Source organism: Sphaerodactylus townsendi, linkage group LG01 (genome assembly GCF_021028975.2).
Source record: "Sphaerodactylus townsendi isolate TG3544 linkage group LG01, MPM_Stown_v2.3, whole genome shotgun sequence".
NCBI lineage: Eukaryota > Metazoa > Chordata > Lepidosauria > Squamata > Sphaerodactylidae > Sphaerodactylus > Sphaerodactylus townsendi.
In genome coordinates, this window is record NC_059425.1 from 90616408 (window position 1) to 90639724 (window position 23317).

The following is a 23317-nucleotide window of genomic DNA, read 5'->3' on the forward strand; positions in this document are numbered from 1 at the left end:
CTCCCTATTGAGCAAACAACTGAAGCAATAGCGAATAAGCTCAACTGAACCACGTGTGGGCGGGATTTAACGCTCAGGGAGGAAGTACTCGTTGGCTGTGGAGAGTGTCGCTTCTACGAGAATTCCGGTTTTTCGTTTCTTTTGTCGCAGGTAAGGTAAAATTAAACAAAAATATCAGCACAACAAGCCGTGGGGTTGAGTTGTGCGGGGTGAAAGGGGAGGGAGATGCTTTATTCCTCCAACCTTATTTAGTCGGTAGCAAATCTAGCTGATAATGAAACTTTCAAGCACTGGGCTTAGAGCTATATCCGGCATGAGAGAGGAGATGTATGTTCACTTGAAAGGAAGCTGCGCTGCCTACACCTCGGGGACGCTTCCGTCTAATTTGGGTGTAGATTGTATGAATACTGCGTTTTACTTCCGTGTGGAAATAAGTTAAAAAGACCGTGCTGCTCTAGGCTGATGCCGAGAGAGGAGGGGGGTATTCGCTTCCGCGTGGATGAGGCTTCAGTCTTTCCTGAAATCCTGCATAGCAGTAAGTCGTAATGAACTCTGCAAGGTTTACTTTCGAGAAAACTTGTTCTCTTCAAACTCCTTTCCTTAGTGCCTCAGATCGGTATTACGTGTGGGCCTCCCAGCTCTCCTTTGGTTTCTTCCTGTGCCTCAGATTTTTGGTGTTCCTAGCCTAGGCTGTCTGCCCTCTTCACGTTTCCAGTTCTTTTTCCTTTTTTCGTGTCTTGGGCTTTTCATCCTTGCTCAGTGTGTCTATCTGACTTTCAGTTTCTCCCCAGTTATATTTATTTTTATACTCCAATGATTCTGTCTTATCTAGATCTAGATTTCTTCAAATGTATCTTAGCCTAGTCTGTTTCAATAGACCTCCCCCCACCAATTATTTGGTTAGAATGAAAGCAGTATTTTTTAAAGTCCCAAATCTTTGGACAGTTACTGTTTCATCTGATTGTCCTATCCCAAACTGACCTGTCTTGTAACAAGCATATGTGTTTTTAGTGTTTGCTGTTAAATATAAATTCATTAGTCCAAGGACGTAAGTAAGGGGGGGTGGGTTCTCGGGTTCAGACCCCCCCATTCATGTCTGAAGCTCTGCCCACCCGTTTGTGGGTTTTTAAAACATTTTTAGTGTTTTTTGGCCTGCAGGAGGCACATTGTTTAGGCTAGCAGCACCAAACTTTCAGGGATTGTTTGGGAGACTCTCCTGATGATACTACCCAGGTTTGGTGAGGTTTGGTTCAGGGGGTCCAAAGTTATGGACTCCCAAAGGGGGTGCCCCCATCCTCCATTGTTTCCAATGGGAGCTAATAGAAGATGGGGGCTACATTTTGAGGATCCATAACTTTGGCCCCCCTGAACCAAACTTCACCAAACCTGGGAGGTATTGTCAGGAGAGTCTCTTATTGATACCACCCAGGTTTTGTGAAGTTTGGTCCAGGGGGTCCAAAGCTATGGACTCCCAAAGGGGGTGACCCATTCTCCATTGTTTCCAATGGGAGCTAATAGAAGATGGGGGCTACACCTTTGAGGGCTCATAACTCTGGACACCCTGAATTAAATTTCACCAAACCTAGGAGGTATCATCAGGAGAGTCTCTTACTGATATCACCCAGGTTTTGTGAAGTTTGGTACAGGGGGTCCAAAGCTATGGACTTCCAAAGGAGGTGTCCCATCCCCCATTGTTTCCAATGGAAGGTAATAGGAGATGGGGGCTACACCTTTGAGGGTCCCTAACTTTGGACCCCCTGAACCAAACTTCACCAAACGTGGGTGGTATAATTAGGAGAGTCTCCTAAAGATACCCTAAAAGTTTGGTGCTGCTAGCTTAACAATTGCACCCCTGACAGCAGGCACCCCCCCAAATTTCCTCAGATTCTCCTTTTAAATCCACCCCCTTCGGCATGGATTTAAAGGGAGAATCTGAGGTCTTCAGTTTAGAAGAATAGTTTGGATTTATATCCTCCCTTTCTCTCCTGTAGGAGACTCAAAGGAGCTTACAATCTCCTTGACCTTCCCCCCTCACAACAAACACCCTGTGAGGTGGGTGGGGCTGAGAGAGCTCCGAACAGCTGTGACTAGCTCAAGGTCACCCAGCTGGCCTGTGTGGGAGTGCACAGGCTAATCTGAATTTCCCAGATAAGCCTCCACAGCTCAAGTGGCAGAGCAGGGAATCAAACCCGGTTCCTCCAGATTAGAATGCACCTATGCTACATTGAAAGTGATGCTGTTTCAGGGTGGGGGATAATCCACCCCAAAACAGCATCACTTTCAATGTTGTTTAACTGGGGACCCCAGATTCTCCCTTTAAGGTGGATTTAAAAGGAGAATTTGGGCTCTCTACTTTAAACACCATTGAAAGTGATGCTGTTTGGGGGTGGATTCCAGCATCATAGCGGCTACCGGGGGGTGGGGGGGGGGCAAATCTCAGATTTTGCACTGGGCTCCATTTTTCCTCTATGCCTCTGCCCAGAGGGGAGGGCAGAAGGAACTGCCAGCTGCTGGCTGGGAGCCCAGCTGATGGGGGGCAGGGGAGGTCAGGGCGGGGGAGTCTGCTGTCCTCAGCCTTGGAGAGCCGGAGGCGGGGCTTGGGGAGGGGTGGCCATGCACTAGGGGTGGGGGTGTGTGGCCCCACCCCCGAACCCCCCCACAAAAAAATCTATACTTATGTCCCTGCATTAGTCTTAAAATGTGTGCTTCGTGCATTGAAGTGAGGTCTGCTTCATGGAAGTTGATGCTGGGAAAAAATGTTATTCTCTAAAATGCCAGAGGAGCAGGACCAAGCAGCAGCTTTGCACATAGTGAAACATAAAGGGTTCAGACTCATTCAGTGCCAAGGCTCCCAAAAAGTACAGTACAGCCCTCTTTTCCTCCTCCCAAAGCATATTCTTATAGAGTCTGGGAAGCATATAAGTTCCTCCTTGATCTCCATAGCTGTTATCTGTCTGCTTGGTTAAAGAACAGGAACTTGCGTGCAAGCAGAGGGGGAGAGCTATATGAGGATGTAGGAAAGGTTCACAGGTTTCCAGTTTACTGTAAAAGCAGCTTAGGGCAGAGATGGGGTGGTACTCTGTGATACCCCCTGGTGGTATTCCTCTGCAGGTGGGCACTTCATCTGTGATACAGGGTTAGTACAAGACCAATTCAGTATTGCAGCAGTGAGCATCAGCAACTGAAAGTGGTAGTAGGGATCTGTTTAGATATTCTAGGAAGCTGAAAGAGAAACTCTGATTGGATAGTTTTATGGTACTGTAACCAAAAAGAATTAGAGCCAATGGTTGTTTTCCACAGGCATAAGGCATATCATTGCCTGTTCGCCAGTACTCACTGTTGTCAAGGATAAAAATTTTGGGAACACAGTATTTCAGACATGGAGTGTAAGGAAAGTTTTCTCCATTTGCAGATCTCTGCTGATTGTACTTTGACTTAACCCAGTGATGTTTCTTAAAGGAGTTGTAAACAGTCAACCCTGCATGGAATTTATCTTCCTTTGAAGTGGTGATTGTTTCTGTTTAATGTGCTACTCTATTGGACAGGGTATTATGGAGAGATAAATGCAGAGCTTTGAGGGATACTGCTTTAATCCCCCCCCCTTTCAAAGATACTGTTTTCATTAGTTGTCTGAATTTTGTAAAATCTTATGTTAGCTAAGCAAAACTTTATTCTAGAGCTGAATTTACTGGCTGTGATTTAGCACAAAGTTAAGCTACCTGTAGCCTGCTGAATTCTGTGGATTTAAATACACTGAACTCTAGAAGAGTTGGGACCTTTTTTTCTGGGGTTCCACTCTGAAAGGTTGCAAAGATGTGACTTTTATTTGTGACTATAATCTCTTGTGACTTTTTTATTTGTGACTATATTCTCTTGTGACTTTGTGACTATAATCTCTTGTGACTTTTATTTGTGACTATAATCTCTTGGATTAAAGTATGGTGATACCTATGAGGAATATACTTCCCCATCTCACCCTCAGTGGCTATTAATCAAAATGCTCTATAGAGGGGGAATCTACATCAACCTAATACTAGCATATATATATGCCACCTTTTTAGAGATCTATTAAAACTGAAACTTTTTTACTGGAAACCTATACACCATTTTTAAGAGTTATCACAGGATAATTGTTAATGCTCAACCTTGAGATTCCCGCCCACCCCACTTTGCCTACTGCTTTTTAAAAGTTGATTTGTTCATTTATCAGTTTCCAAGTTGTAGTCTTAGTTTAACAGTTTGGGGTGTTTTCCTTTGTAGATAGTGTGAAAATGAAGCCTGTGACTCAGTCCTGCTTAATCGTTTGGTGCTTTTGGCTTAGTATTTGTTATGGGTCTGCTCCAAGAAAGTTCATTCATAGGTAAGTGACCTGTTCAGAATTTACCAAGTTTGTGGCATCTAATTTTATAGTATGGTAAACTATAAACTGTAGTATGGTAAACTATAAACTAAATTGAATTTTCTGTGAGGAAAAGTAGACAGGAATGGGCTAATTTCTATGCTTTTGTTTCAAGTACTCATCCTTTCCATTTATTCAATGAAAATGTTATCTTGCTCTTATTGCATTGTTATTTATCTATGCAATTCCACCTTTTGGCATTATTAACATATCATGTCTAATAATAGCACGTTCATATTTCTGTAGTCCTGATCCTATTACTTCATTTATCAGATATCTGTCTATTGATTGCACTGATTTTCATTATGTAATCTGCTTTGAATCTCAATGAGAAAGATGGACTATAAATATCATAAATAAATTCTTCGGTGCAGCTTTACTATGTAGAAGCTGTGGACTGTAAGACAGTTCAAAAAGTCTTGAACGGCATCTATTTGTGGATTTTACCCTACATGGCCAGTAGAAAGCCCCCAGAACATGTGGGAACGTCCACATTGTGTCATGACTAATGTGGGCACAGATTGCCTGACTCCTGGCTCTTTTCACTTTGAAGCCAGCTGTAATGGACAGCTGCATTCTGAAGAGTTTTCCCTGCCCTAGAACCTCGTGTGAATTGAATTCTAAAAATGGTAGTTAGAATTCAGACAGCTGAGAACTGACAGTGAATGGAGAAGTTAAGAGGCAGAGCTTGGAAACAGCTGTGTGAGCTGTAATCTGTCTGATTGGATGATTCTCCTCAGGAGTGAAAAGAAACACATTTTGGGTTTTTGGATCAGGACATGACCCATAACCAGTTATCTAGGTTCTAGATAAAACAGTTGTAAGGATTTATAGAGTGATTCCTAAGAGTTTAATGGGAAATAGCTTTTGTGAAATGAATGATGCTAGATCACTTTGAGAAAGCGTGTCAATGTTCCTAGCTCCTACAATTAAGGAACCACCGCTCAGAGCCCTTTGGGGGTGAGCGGGTTATCAAATGTAGTAGTAGTAGTAGTAGTAGTAGTAGTAATATGAAAAAGAAGCTTAAGATACAAGCCAGTGACTGCCCAGAGAAATCACTCTCAGTAGAAAAAAAGGTTTGAATACTGCTGTGCAAACTACCTTTGTCCCCGTTGTCTCCCTCCCCCTCTGAGCTGGTAAGTGACGGGGAGGTGTGCTGGAGGCTGTGAGAATCCGGGGAGGGGGTGTCTTAAAAAAGGGGGTAATAGTAGAAACAGCAGCAGCAAATTGAACATGAGCTGGCCATGAGAATTGTAATCCTGCCCACTTCCATTTCCATAAAAGTATAGCTCCTATTTTATTATTTACTGTGTGTCATTACTCAAAAGCTCTTTTGATTGTAATTAGATAACATCTTTATTTTGCTGTTTCAGTAGACCTTATTCCCATGACTGGAAGAAATTGTATTTTGTTTATCACTGGCCAGTGACTGTATGTAAGGTAAGGCTCTTTCTTTTAAAGGGATATTGTTGGAATAAAAGTTAAAGTAACTATTAATGAAGCTGACTTACCTTCACAATCTTGTGTGGGTAACTTTCCACCCTGAATTAATAGCAGAGAGTGTTATTGATGCTTACTGTAGCCACAACACTACATTAGCAGTCAGCCAAGTTTCTTGTACATTTAACCTTATGTAATCTATGCATTATCAGAATGACGTCTTGACTAGAATTTTGGATATGGTTGTGGAAAACCTAAACTGCAGTTTCCATTTGGATTTGCACCTGAGTAGCCACAATTCATGGTCACTGGCAACCCTTTCCTTTTCACAAGGATGGGCTGTGTGTCAGAAATGCCCAGAAGCACCAGTGATTTCTGGGTGTTTCAAGTCAAGAGATCCAAAGGGAGCCCTCACTCATCTCTTGTTGGACTAAAAAGATCCAGATGCCAGTGGTAAATGTGTTGGTAGTCCCTGCTTTTTAAATAATTTGGAAATTGACTCATGATGTTGGCTCCTGCCAACATTTAATTTTTCATCAAAGCTTTTTTGGTATTAAAATGAGGGAAATACAAAAATGAACTATTTAAAATGCATTGTGGCTGAAATGTTGCATAAAAGTAGTTTCAGAAGGTAGTCATGTTGGTCTGCAGTTGAACATCTAGATTCCAGTCTAGCAGCACCTGAAGTCCAGAGCACCTTAGATCTGACCAAGGGAACTTTGTCTCTTGACAACATCCTCTAAATAATCTTGTTGGTCTATAACAGCAGTTCTCAACCTGTGGGTCGGGACCCCTTTGGGGGTTGAACGACTCTTTCATAGGAGGCACCTAAGACCATCAGAAAACAGTAGCAAAATTAAAATTATGAAGTAGCAACGAAAATAATGTTAGGGTTGGGGGTCACCACAACATGAGGAACTGTATTAAAGGGTCACGGCATTAGGAAGGTTGAGAACTGTCTATAAGGTGCTATTGGAGCTGTATGTAAAATACTTAATGTTAGCTGTCTGTTTTATTTATGTAAAGAAATAAGTGAAAAGTTGTCAGCTGCAGATCATATTCTTGTTGGGCAATTTACACTTGCTGAAGCAATTTATCAAAGTATTGTCGAAGGATTTTACAGCTGGATTCAACTGGTTGTTGTGGGTTTTCCGGGCTGCGTGGCCGTGGTCCAGTAGATCTTGTTCCTAATGTTTCGCCTGCATCTGTGGGCTGGCATCTTCAGAGGTGTATCACAGAGAGAAATCTGTTACAGTGTGTAACAGTGTGAAACAGACTTCTCTCTGTGATACACCTCTGAAGATGCCAGCCACAGATGCAGGCGAAACGTATGGAACAAGACCTACTGGACCATGCCCAAACAGCCCGAAAAACCCACAACAATCAATTTGTCAAAGTTTAAGGCTGCAAAACTATTTAGACTGCAGGCTGGGGCTTGCAAATATCAAGACTGCAAAATTATTCAGACTGTAGGTAGGGGCTTGCATTATGGAAGGTTTCTGCTATGTAAATAATGCATAAATGTAGAGCTCAAGCATGTGAGAAAGGCTGGACCAGTCTTTCTGATCCCTTGGGGGGGGGGGGGGGGTGACATATTTTTTGTTTAAATAGAGAAACATTCGTTCCCGTAAGTCTATCAGAAATTTGAAGAAACAGGTTTACCAACTAATTTGCTGTTAATCCACAGTTGTGCTATTTGCTAGTTGTGGTAGTTATGGGGTTGTCACTTTCTAAGCAAATACTTAGATGTAACTTTAGCTATGAGGAAGCTGTGGACTATCAAGACCACAAAGTCTTAAACTTCATCTGTTTGTAGATTTGTCTGTTGCTAGTCATGGCATGTCAGTCTTTAATTTTGTAGCTCTCCTATAGAAAAATGGTTATGCTAGAAGAAGGCTAGGCTAGAATCTGCTCCTTGACATGTTAATTCTTATGTATATAACATAACTATTTGATTTTTCCCCTGCTCATCCAGGGTAGTATTCCTTAGTACAAATTAAATCTGGTGGCATGACAAGCCAATTGATCACTTTTTTGTCTCTGTGGCTCCTTCCGCACATGCAAAATAATGCACTTTCAATCCACTTTTACAATTGCTTCCAAGTGGATTTTGCTATTCTGCACAGTTGAATAATGCATTAGAAGTGGGTTGAAAGTGCATTTTTCTGCATGTGCAGAAGGGGGCCTGTGTTTGCTCTTTGAAGATGATTACATTAATGGGATTTTCTTAGAACTAGCAATGTGTAATATTGCTATATAGAAAATAGTGTTTGGATTTCTTGGTAGGAAGAAGCAGGGGAAGAGTAATCAGATATGGGTAATGCACATTTTATATAGTATGTATAATTCTCCTTTTGTGTAATTGGTCTCCAAGACAGTTTACAATAGAATTTTTTTCAAAAAATGATTTCAAATAGAGCATGAATTCTGTCTCATCTTTTGGTGCTGGAACGGCTAAGAGATGCTGGTGGCCAGCCTCTTCACGGCTTTCTAGTATTCTTTCTGACTTCATGGAAGTTAAGGTGATTCCTGGGGATGTCAGCCATCCTAGAAGAGTGCTATCTAGCAGCACATGTTCTGTAAGAAAGGGATATGCATAAATATACACACATCTGTCTGTTTTCCAGTATTGTCACAAGATTTGTTGTTGTTTTTTGGTTGCTGGTGTATTTAATTATTGTGTGAAATGCAGAGGTTCCCCAAAAGTGTGATTGGGTTATTTAACCTCTGCTTTCTCTTAAATGTGTTTGCACTAAGTTTTATTTGCTAAGCATAAAGGGCTTGATGGAAGAGGAATGTTGGGAGGGAGCCAGCCAAAACTCAACAGGTGCATTTATACAGGTGCAGGTGCATTTATACAGAAACATAATTAAATGTGTCCCTGGTTTAACTATTTCATTTAAATGTCAATGCACAAGATTTCAGTTAAGTCAATGCACAGGATACAAGAGACAGACAATAAATGAATAAAACATCTGTAATAGATCAAGTGTAACAGGAATCTTTAGCAAATACGCCAGCAACTTTTGGACAAAAACACTTGTGGCCCTTTACATTTCCCTGTTGAACTTGTACTCGAAATACAAGTTTCTTTTTAATGAATGCCATATTTTTCCTCTATTTATAACAAAGTTTGTTATAAACTTTTTATAAACAAAGCTTGTTGTAAACAAAGCTATTTATAACAAAGCTTGATATATTGTGTTACTACAGTACAGTGGAACCTCGGTTTTCGTTGGTAATCCGTCCAAAAAGAATCGATGAAAACCGAAACCGATGAAAACTGAGGCAAACTTTTCCATAGGAATCAATGTAAATCCAGTCAATCCATTCTAGGCACTCAAAAAAACCCCAAAAAACACATTTTTAGTGAATAAACATAGTGTTTAATGCTGAAAACAGTAACAAACAATAACACGAGGACCAGCTTCAGAGCCAGTGGACCAATGTTGCACCAGAAAGCTGTCCAAAGAGGTCTGTTTCTGACGCCTCTTTAAGATTTGTTTGAAATGGGGCAAGACATTGTCATTAAACAAGTTGCAGACACAGCCTGCAACAGCTTTGTCCGGGTGATTTTTCTCCACAAACCCCTGCACCTTACTGCAAATCGATGAAAACCGAGGCAAATCGATGAAAACCGAGATAAATTTATCACTGAAAAAATCGATGAAAACCGAAACCAATGAAAACCAAAGGCAATGAAAACCGAGGTTTCACAGTATATCATTTGCCTGAGCCAAAAAGGTTATTGTATGAGTAAAAGTATGCCTTGTTTGTGGAAATTAGCAGAGTTTTCCAGAAAGTATACTTTTGTAGTGAAACAAGAACTATTGATAAAGATTATGATGCCAAAAATGTGTGATTTTTTTCAAGGTCTTCAAAAAGGTTGACCTTGAATTTCTACCTGCAGCATAGAAATGTTTGAACACTAAAACGGGGTATATAGGGCTTTGGCAGATAATATTGCAGGATAATAGAAACATATCATACATGCCTGAACATGAATCTCAGACTTCACATAGGCATTGACCTGTCAGAGAACAACACAGTCAGATACATTGTGATAGCAGGCATAACTGTAGTGTTCTGTTGATCAGTATAGGCATTTTCCCTTTATGTACTCCTGAGGTGCAGCTATTCACCTGTACTTGAATGTAAGCTAAGCATGTAACTTTTATTTTCTACAACATAAAACTTTAGCTACTAGAGCACAAATATATCACAGAAGTACAAGATATTGCAGAATTTAAAAAGGAAAATAAAACGTCTAAAGCTAATCTAAGCTTTATAGTCACTGGTGTTACCTTGACATCCTTTCCTTTGACTGGATAAATTTCCACTGGAACATGAAAGCAGAGACTGACCAAGACTGATTTCATTCTGTCGCTTCTCTTGTTCCAGATTCTGGCTTCAAGATTTCCAGGGTATAAGGTTTTGAGAATCAAAGGTACCTTCATTAGATACTTCATTAGGTTCGTATCTGACTAAGGCATTTTGACTCTCAAAATGTATACCCTAGGAATCTTGGCAGAATTTCAGTTTAGTCCTACTACTGGAGACCAACATGACTACCTACTTGAAATTGTCACAGCAGGGTGAATTTGTGAATGAAATCCTTCATAGATACTGCATCCTAGGTACACATTTCAAACTTTTATGACCCAACTCGGGTCATCCAACTAGCTATCCATCTTGTTCCCTCTTTGGAGTTGGGCAAGTGGTTGTCTCCATACAGGAAATTTAAAGCAGTTGATACCCCATTCCCTCAGAAAAAAATATCCTTCCCTGAGGGTGGGGGGGGGGTTCTTCTAGATGTAACTCAAGACATATCACAACTCTCTATCTCAGTAGACCTACAAAGTAGCTTATAACATTATATAAGAATTAAAATTGTAAATCAATATATGAAAAACAGTAATAAAACCACATGCATCAATGCAAAACAAACTAAAAAACAGTGACTGGACTTCTGGATCAGGTGACAAAGAAGCTGCAGGTCTCTCCATCGTGGAGAGAAACTCTGCTGTTAGTAAATGGTTTAGCAATGACTAAACTATGCTAACCTTCCCAGGATTAAATGGGAGTGGAGCTAAACAAGTCTACTGCTGCTGGAGGCTAGTCTGTATACTATTTGACGTAAGAAATTGCTACCGAAGTGAGTGGAGGACAGCTGAGGAAAGGACAGACAACAACTTGTAACAACAGAGGAATGGAAAGCTTCAATAGTACTGACTCTGCTAGGAGAAGAACTTCAAATATGGTGAGGCTGGATTGCTCTCTTGATTCTCAAGAATGAGGTAAGACTTTGGCAGAATTTTCCCTACTCTAACAAAGGAAAGAAAAGAGAGGGGGGCATTGAGCTCCACTGTTTGCTTTAAGTGTAAGAGTTAAGGAAAATATTCCTAAAGCAGTACAGAGGGATTTCCGGTTCCGGTGCTCCAGGAACGGCAGCCTGAAAATCTGCTCCGATAAGGCTTGTCTATTTTCCTCTTACTAACTACCCATAACCTCCAATAATTTTCCACTCCTTCTGTGAAGAATAGCTTAAACCTCTGTGGGAGTTTTTCTCAGGCTCTGACTACACTATGGGTAGTAAAAAACGGACTAGAGAGCTGGAAGAAAACTCCCCCCCACTGCTAAACAACCAAAAATCCGGGACTTCTTCCAAATTCCTGTAGCAAACCGCTACACGGCTCTAACTGATAATGAGTCAGTGCCGGCAGACGAGAGCTCCCTTAGAAGTTTATCAGAAGGAACTGAAACAAAAATGCTTTCCAGCAAAACAGCAAATGTCCCGAATGTACAAATAAATACAGCTGAGAGTGCAGACAGTAACCTCACTGTATCTGAAGACCGACAAGAATTAATCAGCCTACTATCTCTCTTAGTGGGGACAGTCGAATATATATACAATGAGCTTAAGCTGCTAAATGGCAAAATGAATGCAGTAATGGATTCCAAAAACCAGGAACGCACAGAGGCTCAATCAACAGCACAAAGAGAGCTACAGCTCAGTGTCTCAAAGACCACTCCTGTTAAAGGCACAAGCTCCAATTTTCAGCAAAAAAGTAGAGAGATTAAGAACACTTGTAACCTAACACTCCTACCCAACAAAATATGTTTAACCATTGGTAAACACAGAGGCATAGTCCCTGACTGGAGCGAACCCTCCTTGGCCAAGCACCACCTCAGTATACTATTAAAAGAAAGTTTATACCGTGTCAACCTACGCTCAGTAGAAATGATGGACTATGAAAACCATCAACTAAGAGCCCTGCTAACCTTCAACTCATCTAGAATTCCTGCAAAGCTACTCCGCAGCAGAGCTCGGCTGGTAACCAAAGGCTTGATTTTATCTCGGGTTTTTAAAAATACCATCGTCCAACCCCTAATCTACAAGAGCTCAGACACCCAATTAAGACCCAAGAATGAAACCACCTTGGATTTTGTTAAGGTCCCAGACACTTATAAGATCCCAATGAAGCCCCCCAGCCCCAGGGTAAGGAAGGAAATGCAAGAAAATGTGATCTATACACAAAACTCTCACGGGATAGGGCTGGAACAGGAACATGAGCAGCAGCAGGAGCAAAATGGCATCCTCAACAGACGAGATCTGACATGCCTGAGCCCCTCAAGGAGCAGTATGATTACAGCAAAGCCGTGCCATCTCCAAAGAGACCCGGCCAACGGTTCTGATCCTCTCCTCTTACTAGATACCTCATTACCAGCAGATAAAAACAAGAAACCTTCAAGCCCAGACTTTGATGGCTAAGATGCATGTGCAGCATCCTTCCTTGAGCTGGAAGTAGACAGATGGTCAAGCCGAGTTCTAAATAATGCCCAGGCTGGGAAAAAAGCAGGAAAATCGTGGGCACAAGAACTTGCCGAGCTCCAATATATACCCTCTCCTTCTACACAAGCAGCCCCAATGGAGTATCAACCATCAATGGCGAGGCCCTGCAAAAACCCTCCTGCCGATGGAAACGGGTGTATCTTCCATGACATCGGAGATAACCTACAGAAAATCACACCCCTCGACTGACTATCCAGAACACCAGAACCCCAGATTCTCCGTTGCCTCTCATGGAATATTGCTGGCTGGCAAAAGAATTCCAGGGACGAGGACCTCAAAGACTTTTTAACCACTTATGATATCATCTTTTTGCAAGAAACATGGTCCTCTGAAACAATTCTTTACAACGGCTTCAAATCATACGTGTTACCGGGAATGCGCTCCTCAAAAAAGGGCCGTTTGAAAGCTGGACTCTGCTGCCTTTACTCTAACCATCCTGACCTTAAGTGTACCTCTCTAACAACATGTCCGCCCCTGGCCCAAGCTGTTCTACTTACAGTGGCACAATTCAAACTAATAGTAGTTAATATCTACGTTCCGCCAAATGTTGATCATAAAACACTCCCAGCTCAATGGGAAAGAGTCTCATCCTATCTGGAGGAATTAGAGCGCCAACACCCAGAGCTGGATTTGCTTATAGTCGGAGACTTTAATGCCAGAACTGGCCAAACAGATCCCACTTCTCAGCTGCCTCTGACATTGTCGCCCAAAACAACACCCATTTTGCCGAGGGTATCTCAAGACCCCATAACAAACAAAAGCGGCCATGAACTCATTAATTTCTGCTCAGCAACAAATAAAATAATCCTCAATGAGAAATTTCAGCAGGATTACCCAGGCAGCTTCACGCATATCTCACGTAAAGGAAGGAGCGTGATTGACTACATGATCGCCTCACCCAATCTCCTTGATTCCATATCCTCCTTTCAGGTGATAAACAGAACGGAAAGTGACCATTTACCTCTGGAACTAATCATGACTTTTACCCCCCCAATGACAACTTATGCAAATCCTCAACCAAAGCCAATGCCTTCCATCCTGGCTCCTTGCACCAAATGGTCTTCTAGGTGCAAACTTGCTCTGGATAATGCAGGGTTCGAAGGATTACTGTCAGAGTCCCTCAAAAAAATGTCTGACACCCCCTCCTTAGAAGGATCTCTGTTGGTGTATGAATCCCTATCATCTTGGATAAAGGCCACTCTTCCCAACAAAGTGCCATACTCAGCTGCAGGACAGAAAATATCCAGGTGGTTTGATGAAGAGTGCTATCAAATGAAAGCACACCTCAGAGCCCTTCATCACACTTTCCTAGAAAATGCGACTGCCAGATCGTATGACGAATACCAACAATTCAAAACCCAGTTCCAGAAAGCCCTGATTATAAAGAAGAGGCAATTGGTGCAAAAAAACTGGGCTGATCTGATTGCTACAATCAATGCCAAGAACACCAAACAATTTTGGAACCTCGTTTCCAAGGGCAGCTCTCGCAACTCTACCGCATACACCTCGGCCTCCTCTATCACCCCTTCAACATGGTGGGAGCACTACAATAAAATCTTCTCTGACCCAGATTCCAATCAACCCGATGTGGAGCCACTTGCTCTTGAAGACCTGCCCAGATGGCCTCGAGTCACTTCCACCGAGGTATTCCGCCTTATTAGAAAACTCAAACATGGAAAGGCCCCTGGTCCAGATGGCCTATTCCCTGAAATCTTTACCAACTATGCCGGAAACTGGGCTCCTATATTGGCGAAACTTTTCTCATCAATTGATAATAGCGGCCAATTACCCAAAGATTGGACCAAGGCCACTGTTGTTCCAATTTTTAAGAAAGGAAATTATGATACACCTTCCAATTACAGGCCAATCAGCCTCCTTTCTATCCCAGGGGAAACTGCATGCATGAATCACCTCCAGCGAGAAACTTCTGGAATGGGCCATTCCTGTTCTTGGTCCTGAGCAAATCGGTTTCATCAAGGGCCACTCCGCGTCACGACCACTGTCGCGGTACTGAGGCACCTCGCCGAGAAATATGGAAAAACCAAGAACTCTGGACTATATGCTGCGTTCCTCGACCTGAGGAGTGCCTTTGACTCAATCCCCAGGCAACTCCTCTGGAACAAACTAAGTGCTCTGGGGATAGAGAAGCGCTTACTTCTCCTCATCCAAAGACTTTATACTGCCACCACTTGCAGCATACGTTACAATCCTACCGGCCCATGCACCCCCGAAATAATTTCTAATAAGGGTGTCAAGCAAGGCTGTGTCCTTGCCCCTCTACTCTTCAACCTGTTTCTACAGGACCTTCCAAATTCCCTTCCAACCGCTCGAGCTCACCCTCCCATCCTTGGCAACGCTCCCTTGACCACCCTTCTATATGCCGATGACACGGTATTACTCTCGCGTACCAAGATAGGCCTGAAGCGTCTACTCCACGCCTTCGCAGACTACTGCGAACGTAATCAACTTAAAATAAACTATGAGAAGACTAAAATCATGACATTCTCAAAAGCGTGGAAACCAGCAGCATGGTCTATCAGTGGGAACAGAATTGACCAAGTCAAAAGTTTCAACTACTTGGGAATCCGTTTCCAATATAACCTGAATTGGACCGAGCAGTACAAGCACATCTCCCTCTCCACCAATCAGTGCGCGGCAGCAATTAGGCGGTTCTTCTACTCCCAAGGGGGTCAATGCGTCCCAGCAGCAGTGAGAGCCTTTGAAGGCAAACTGATCCCAAAAACCTTGTATGGCGCTCCAATCTGGCTAAATCATAATCTAAAGCCTCTTGAGTCTATACAATCTAGCTTCTTTCGCAAACTACTTGGAATTTCGAACAGCGTGTCATCTCTCTTTATGTTCGGAATTAGGTCTAAATCTTCTCGAAACACGTATATGGCTCTCCTCGCTTCGATACTGGCTGCGCCTCCATTTCCGATCAGAACAGGACAGCCTAACAAAGCGAATGCTTTCGGATTCCTACCTCTCCACTTGGAGTCTTCTGATCAAGGAAAAAATTAATTTGTTAGGCTTCGCTTTAGACTTCTTCATGAACATGGACGAAGCGCAAATAGTCAAACTTCTGTCGCTAAGGCTACTTGACATTGAAAATCAATTGCTTTCTACTCAATACATGAAGGGCATTTTACCGGAGGGCTCCCACCCTCTTCCCTTCAGTAAAGGGCTACCAAGGTACTTTTACAATATATCTTCACCATATCTCCGACGTACCCTAATGCTAGCCCGACTAAATGCCCTACCTTCAGCAGTCCTGAGCGGCAGATTTCTCCAGATCCCATACCAACAAAGAACGTGTCCCTGCTCACAAAAAGCCATCGAAACAATCGAGCACATCCTCCTAGATTGCGAACTATATACTTCATCTAGAAGACAATATATAGACCCATACACTGAGAACTATGCCAACTCACCAGACAAGGTTAAATCCTTCTTTCTGCTTTGTGATCAGTCTCCTCAGAGATCCCTAGACGTTGCCAAATTTCTGGCGCTGGCACAGCAGATTCGTCACAGATTTTAGTTTATTTATTTATTTATTGTTTTAACCGCTGGAAATGTTCGAACCTACTTATTTTAACTTGATTCTCCTCAACCTCCCTGTTGTATTTTAAACTTATGCCAATAAAAGGTTGATGATGATGATGATGATGAAGCAGTACAGAGGTAAATCCCCTTGGGAGCAGAAAAAGAGAACTTTAAGACTTTTGAAATTAAGGACTCTCTGAAATAAGGATATAGAAACTTAACAAAATAAGTTCTTAAAGATATAAAGAGACAAGCCACCTTTAAGAATAAAAGATGAAGGACATGAAGACCAGATAGAGAGGCAGAGGGGGGCTGGCTCTGGAGGAAAGAGTGATGGAGTTTGATGAGCTAAAACTTCTAGAATAGAGGAAGCAGGAAGTAAAAGATGAGGAAGGTGAAGAAAGATAAACAAACTGTGGGGTGTCACACATCAAAAGAAGCAAGAAGTGAATGAGAAGGGGAGCAAAAGTAAACAAACTTTGAGAAATGATGTATAAATGGCTAATTCCGGGGGGGGGGGGACATTGCAAAAACGACGAGTGTGAATGAAGTGAAGACACCAGAAAAAATGATGAATGAACCTAATCAGAAACTGGAACAGCTAATAGATTTGATGGTCAACTTCCAGGATACAGAGAGGTTTAATAAGCTGGATAGTAAGCTTCAGGAAGTTCAAAAAGAACTGGGCCAAATTAAAAAAATTAGAGATAGCCATAAAATGGATAAATGATGGTTTAAAGGAAGTTACAGAAAAAGTTGAAAAACTAGAAGAAAGTTACGAAACCAACCAGAAGCATATACTGAATAGTTTAGATAAATGGCTGTAGTGGAACTGAGACAAAAGGAGACTATCTTAAAACTCAAGGAACTTAAAGAACAAGACTCAGAAGACTTAAGGAAAAGAATGGTACCAACACTGGCAGAACTTCTGAGGCAAAACACGGAGGACACAGAACAAGAAATAGACAGAATATATAGAGTTAATTTGAAGTATGCTATAGAAACAAAGATGCTCAGATGCTTCACCAAGAAAATGATGAGAGATGAGATGCTTAAAAAACACTTATCCAAAAATATTGAAAGTAGAGGAGGATATAATATCTGCTTACATTCTGAAGAAACTAAAGAAATATGATTTCTTGGTAGAAGTATTGAAAAAATGATATAACCTTTAGATGGGTGCAACTAGAAAGACTGCTGTTCGCTTACAAGTCCAGGAAATATAATAGAGACTCAGTACATAAAGCTCAAGATTTCCTCATGAGGAGCAATAAGAACTTAATGATGGTGACTGCATAGTGATGCTAAAAAGTAATACATTTCATATTTTTGTTATTAATTTTTATTTAACTTTTTATTTAACATGTGTCGTGTAAAAATAAATTATAAAAAATTTACGTGCAACGTTAATGAGTTAAATTTAGCCAACAAGAGAAGGAAAGTATTTCATTATTTAAAACAGATGTGTAATGATATCACAAGTATTCAAGAAATCCATGTTAGAAAAAAGGATGAAAAATGTCTTAAATGTGACAGTTGGGAAAATGTATGCATGCTGCAATGTCAAAGAAAAAGAGAGGTGTAGCTACAAGAATTAAGATCTGAACTGATATTTTAGGATGAGTCTGCAAGGTATTTAGGAGTAGAAATAAAACTACAAGGAGCCAAAGTGTTGGTAGTAGGCATATATGCACCCAACACTAAGAAATCAGAATTTTATGATAAGCTGACAAATTTACTATTAGAATACACATATGACAATTGGATTTTTTGAGGGACTTTAGTGGGGCAGTAAATCCTGTATTAGATTGGAAAGAGGAAAAATACAAAAAAGACAAACAAATCTCCTAAGGCTTTTGAGTAAATGATCCTGCGATTAGAAATAAAAGATGTGTGGAGGGAAAGGGTTGGAACAGCTAAGGAATATACCTTTTTCTCAAATAGACATAATGGCCTTTTAAGATTAGATATGATATGGGCATCAGGGAGGCTATGTTTACAAACCAAGGCCTTTTCCGCACGGCCTTTTTATGGCGCCCTGGGGACGGGAAAAACGCCGTCCCCAGGGAGCCATTCGCACAGGCGGCGCTGCTGCAACGCAGCAGCGCCGACCTGACTGCGCTCCCCCTCCCCCATGGCGGCGTCAGGCCGCCCTACAAAACAACCCTTTAAAGGGGTGTTTTTGCCGCAACAGCGTGTTCCCTGCGGCCCAGCCGGTGGCAAACCTGCGACCGCCGGGAACACGCATGTTTCCCTCCCCGATTCCCGCATCTCGACCTTGTCCCCGTCGGTCCAGCCTGCTGTGGCCTCTGAAGCCTCCCTCACTGTCCTCCGACCCCTGGAGGTGGGAGGGCAGCGTATGGCCGAGGACTTCAGAAGGCGTCGGACGACGGGGACAAGGTGAGCCTGAAGTTCGACCCTGAAGGAGCGAAGAGGCGGCTCCCATCGCTTGGAGCTGCCTGTCCTTCTCCAGCCTCCCCTGAGGCGCCGCGCCTGCACTTTTATCTAGCGTCGCGAGCGGCCTCCGCCCCCACGCCCCGGCAGAATTCTTGCCGAGGCGTTAAAGCAGTGCCCCTCGAAGGAACGCAAGCTTGGGAAACGGCCCAAGGATATTAGGATAATGCCAAGGCTAATATCTGATCATATCCCCATTCAGTGGGAAATAAAAACTGGAAGGAAGCAGCCAAGTTGGAGACTAAAGAATTGGCTTCGGCAGAATGAGAAAATTAGAGATAAATGTAAAGAAAGTATTAAAGAATTTTTTGAAAAAGTTCAACTCATTACAAGATCTAAATGTTGTCTGGAATGCTAATAACGCCTATATATGGGAGGGGGGGAGTTTCCTACAGCAAGGAAAATATATGAAGAATAAAGAAATGTAAGTAAAACCGATTACAGAAGAGATCTTAAAGAGAGAAAAAGAGTTGGTAAAGTATCTAAATAATTAAAAAACAGAACAAGTGTTAACAAGGCTTAGAAAACAACTGGATCTGCAGTGGTCTGAACAAATAATCGTGAAAATTTTTGAGATAGAAAGATTTCAGTTTGCAAATAAACCTGGAAAATGGTTAACTGCAGAACAGAGGAATGGAGGAAAGAAAGATTGTCATGCCCTTGGAGTACTATGTTCAGTTCTGGTCGCCACATCTCAAAAAGGATATCGAAGAGATAGAAAAAGTGCAGAGAAGGGCAACAAGGATGATTGAAGGATTGGAGCACCTTCCTTATGAGGAGAGGCTGCAGCGTTTGGGACTGTTTAGTTTGGGGAGAAGACGTCTGAGGGGGGATATGATTGAAGTCTATTAAATTATGCATGGGTTAGAAAATGTTAACAGATAATTTTTTCTCTCTTTCTCACAATACTAAAACCATTGAAAATGCTGGGGGGAAGAATTAGGACTAATAAAAGGAAACACTACTTCACGCAACACAGGACTTGTGTTTGGAATATGCTGCCACAGGAGGTGGTGATGGCCACTAACCTGGATAGCTTTAAAAGGGGCTTGGATAGATTTATGGAGGAGAAGTTGATCTATGGCTACCAATCTTGATCCTCCTTGATCTGAGATTGCAAATGCCTTAGCAGACCAGGTGCTCGGGAGCAGCAGCAGCAGCAAGCCATTGCTTTAACATTCTACATATGAGCTCCCAAAGGTATCTGGTGGGCCACTGTGAGTAGCAGAGTGCTGGACTAGATGGACTCTGGTCTGATCCAGCAGGCTCTTTCTTATGTTCAATTTCTGGCCCAAACAATTCTTGCTGTTGTGATCAAATACAGAAACATTTGTACCTCTGTTATTCCTAATAAATAGACTTCTAGTCTCATTTCAAATCTCATCTTAAGTAAGGTGACCAGATGGTCACCTTTCCGGCCCGGGACGGGGAAGCGGCCGTGCGCGCGTGCGTGCCTGTGACAGAGGCTGACAAATGGCTGACGAAACCGCCTAGAATAGCCTTGCCAAAGACGAACAAGCAGGAGCAAAAGGCAGTTTGTTTTGGGCGCTCCCCGATCCGGATGAAAGCGCCCCAGAAGGCACTGCGGCTGCCGCAGTGTCTTCTGGGGCGCTTCCCTGTTTCCTGACTGGGGAGCGCCGCCGCAAAAGGCAGTGTGCTGCTGCGGGCCATTGTCCGTAATCGGGACAATGGCATAAGCCCAGCGGGACGCGGGACACTCTACGCAAAATTGGGACGGATGGTCACCCTAATCTTAAGTATCTTTTGCACCTTCTTGCATACAGCTCTCCAGTATTGGTTCACTATCTTACACTGCCACCATATGTGATAAAATGTACCTTGTTTACCTTTACATTTCCAGCATATGGGTGAACAATCCTTAGAAATCTTAGAAAGAGCAACTAGAGATATATACCATCTGTGGAATAATTTTTGGAAATTTTCCTTTAAATCCATACTCAAAGTAAATTTATAATCTTTCACAATTTAGATCACTCCTCAAGTTTTATAGAGTGCCTTACGTTTTGTGCCCATTTGGCCATCACATCTTTCACTATTTTTGGCTCTGTTTTTAAAGAGAGGATCAAGCTACACATTTTTTTAATGTTATTTGAAAAGCCACCAATGTTCAGCTGTCAGGAGAACTGTTCTTCACAGAAAAAAAAGGCAGGGTCGCACTAGCAACCACTTCGGTATATGTAAGCCTACTCACAAAACATAACAGTGACTCGGTGAGGAAAACTGTTCTCCCCATGGGGAGATGTGAGCAAGTGTAGAGCTTGGAATGCCCTTCTTAGTTTACCCATGATGCACTCTGCATTTGTATTTGATTTTTTTTCTTCAGTTTACCTTGTTTCTTTTTCCTGGCACTAATCTTAATAGAGCCACATAGTACTTCAACATAATGTTTCTAAAATGAGATCTGAGCAGGGTATACCAGTGGGCCATTGAGTCTTTGGCCCACAGTCTTTGAGACTGTGACCTTATATGGCCAATATAAAAAATGAGCCTTTTGGTTCAGGGGCTGTTCACACCATGGGAAGAAGATGGATTTGGCATTCCCTTTTTGGAAGGACTACTAGAGCAATTAGTCAGCATCACTTGCAATCACTTTAACTTCCAGATCATCTCAGGGCAAAAATGCCAGAAAAAATGCTGGTTTGTGGCCTAAGAAACTCAGAATGGATGATACCAGGAGGCTTCTGTCCCAAAATAGTCTGAATTTCATTCAGATTTCCAAAGCAAAGGTTTTTGTGGGAGAAAGAGGCCACTTTGCATCCACAGACAATAATATCCAGTGGCAGTTTTGTAATACAATTTTCTGCAATGTGTAACATCATGTATATTGCTTTTAGTTTTGTTTAAAATTTCTGTAATACTACTTCAGTTGCATTGGTTATTAGATGCCACATCTTATTGATTACATTGACTAACATTGTGTAATTTGCCTTGAGTCTCAGTGGAAAAGGCAGACTATAAATAAATAACAACAGAATACCAGAAGTTTTTGTCTGTTACTGGTTTTTTAATGAGCAACTCTGACTTTCCCAGGCCACTTCATGCCCCTATTAAGAGGGCCCCTAGATCAAAGTTGTTAATCAATATACAAACGTCTTGCTACCTCTAATGCAAAGCCCTTTCCACTTAAGGGGCCATTATGATTAGAAGTTGGGTTTGTGACCCTTTAGAATCTGATCTGTCCTTGTAGGACACCCACAGGCAATGCAAATGTAATTACAGTATTATTTTGAAGATACTAGATGGAGGCCTTCTTGGTGGCTTTTTGGTGCATGACAGGAACCAGTGAGGGGAAAAGCAAGAGCTTTAGACTCTGCAAAGAAAAAAAATTAAATTGCTGCTGACGTTCCCGGGTTTCTATCATTCGGGGTGTTATCTTAATGTCATTTCAGTGTATTAAATGGAAAGCACGAGTTACCTGCCTACTTGAATTGTGGTTGCCCCATTGAAGACTAAAAAATGGAGGTTGCTTGAAATTCTTGTGGCTAAAAAGTCTGAAAGGGACTTTGCATGTTGACCATTTGTGTTACTTATGACTTTTTGTGATACTGTTGGCCTTTTTTTCTCTAGATGAGTGAGAATGATTGTGACAGTCCTCCCATGTATTGGACAATCCATGGCCTCTGGTAAGGCTTTAAATATTAAAAGAATATTGTAGAATCACAGAATTTGAAGGAATTGTGTAGGGTGGCTTGGCCAGTTTCCATCCTAAGTTAGGATATGCTAGAACAGGGGTAGGGAACCTGCGGCTCTCCAGATGGGGGGGGTGGGGGGGGGGGGGGGTGGGGGGGGGGGGGGGTGGGGGGGGGGGGGGGTGGGGGGGGGGGGGGGTGGGGGGGGGGGGGGGTGGGGGGGGGGGGGGGTGGGGGGGGGGGGGGGTGGGGGGGGGGGGGGGTGGGGGGGGGGGGGGGTGGGGGGGGGGGGGGGTGGGGGGGGGGGGGGGTGGGGGGGGGGGGGGGTGGGGGGGGGGGGGGGTGGGGGGGGGGGGGGGTGGGGGGGGGGGGGGGTGGGGGGGGGGGGGGGTGGGGGGGGGGGGGGGTGGGGGGGGGGGGGGGTGGGGGGGGGGGGGGGTGGGGGGGGGGGGGGGTGGGGGGGGGGGGGGGTGGGGGGGGGGGGGGGTGGGGGGGGGGGGGGGTGGGGGGGGGGGGGGGTGGGGGGGGGGGGGGGTGGGGGGGGGGGGGGGTGGGGGGGGGGGGGGGTGGGGGGGGGGGGGGGTGGGGGGGGGGGGGGGTGGGGGGGGGGGGGGGTGGGGGGGGGGGGGGGTGGGGGGGGGGGGGGGTGGGGGGGGGGGGGGGTGGGGGGGGGGGGGGGTGGGGGGGGGGGGGGGTGGGGGGGGGGGGGGGTGGGGGGGGGGGGGGGTGGGGGGGGGGGGGGGTGGGGGGGGGGGGGGGTGGGGGGGGGGGGGGGTGGGGGGGGGGGGGGGTGGGGGGGGGGGGGGGTGGGGGGGGGGGGGGGTGGGGGGGGGGGGGGGTGGGGGGGGGGGGGGGTGGGGGGGGGGGGGGGTGGGGGGGGGGGGGGGTGGGGGGGGGGGGGGGTGGGGGGGGGGGGGGGTGGGGGGGGGGGGGGGTGGGGGGGGGGGGGGGTGGGGGGGGGGGGGGGTGGGGGGGGGG

The 23317-nt window shown here is 43.9% G+C and overlaps 1 protein-coding gene across 1 annotated transcript in view; it reads left to right on the forward strand.

Annotated features, from left to right (window-relative positions):
- Positions 1-216: 216 nt before the first annotated feature.
- The window catches only part of RNASET2 (ribonuclease T2), a 38999-nt gene continuing 15898 nt past the window's right edge, over positions 217-23317 (forward strand). Inside the window, exons 1-4 of the mRNA XM_048505267.1 lie at positions 217-535; positions 4261-4360; positions 5773-5839; positions 22278-22333. Of these exons, the coding sequence (XP_048361224.1) occupies positions 463-535; positions 4261-4360; positions 5773-5839; positions 22278-22333 (296 nt within the window). The 5' untranslated portion in view covers positions 217-462. The remainder of the gene's footprint in view (positions 536-4260; positions 4361-5772; positions 5840-22277; positions 22334-23317) is intronic.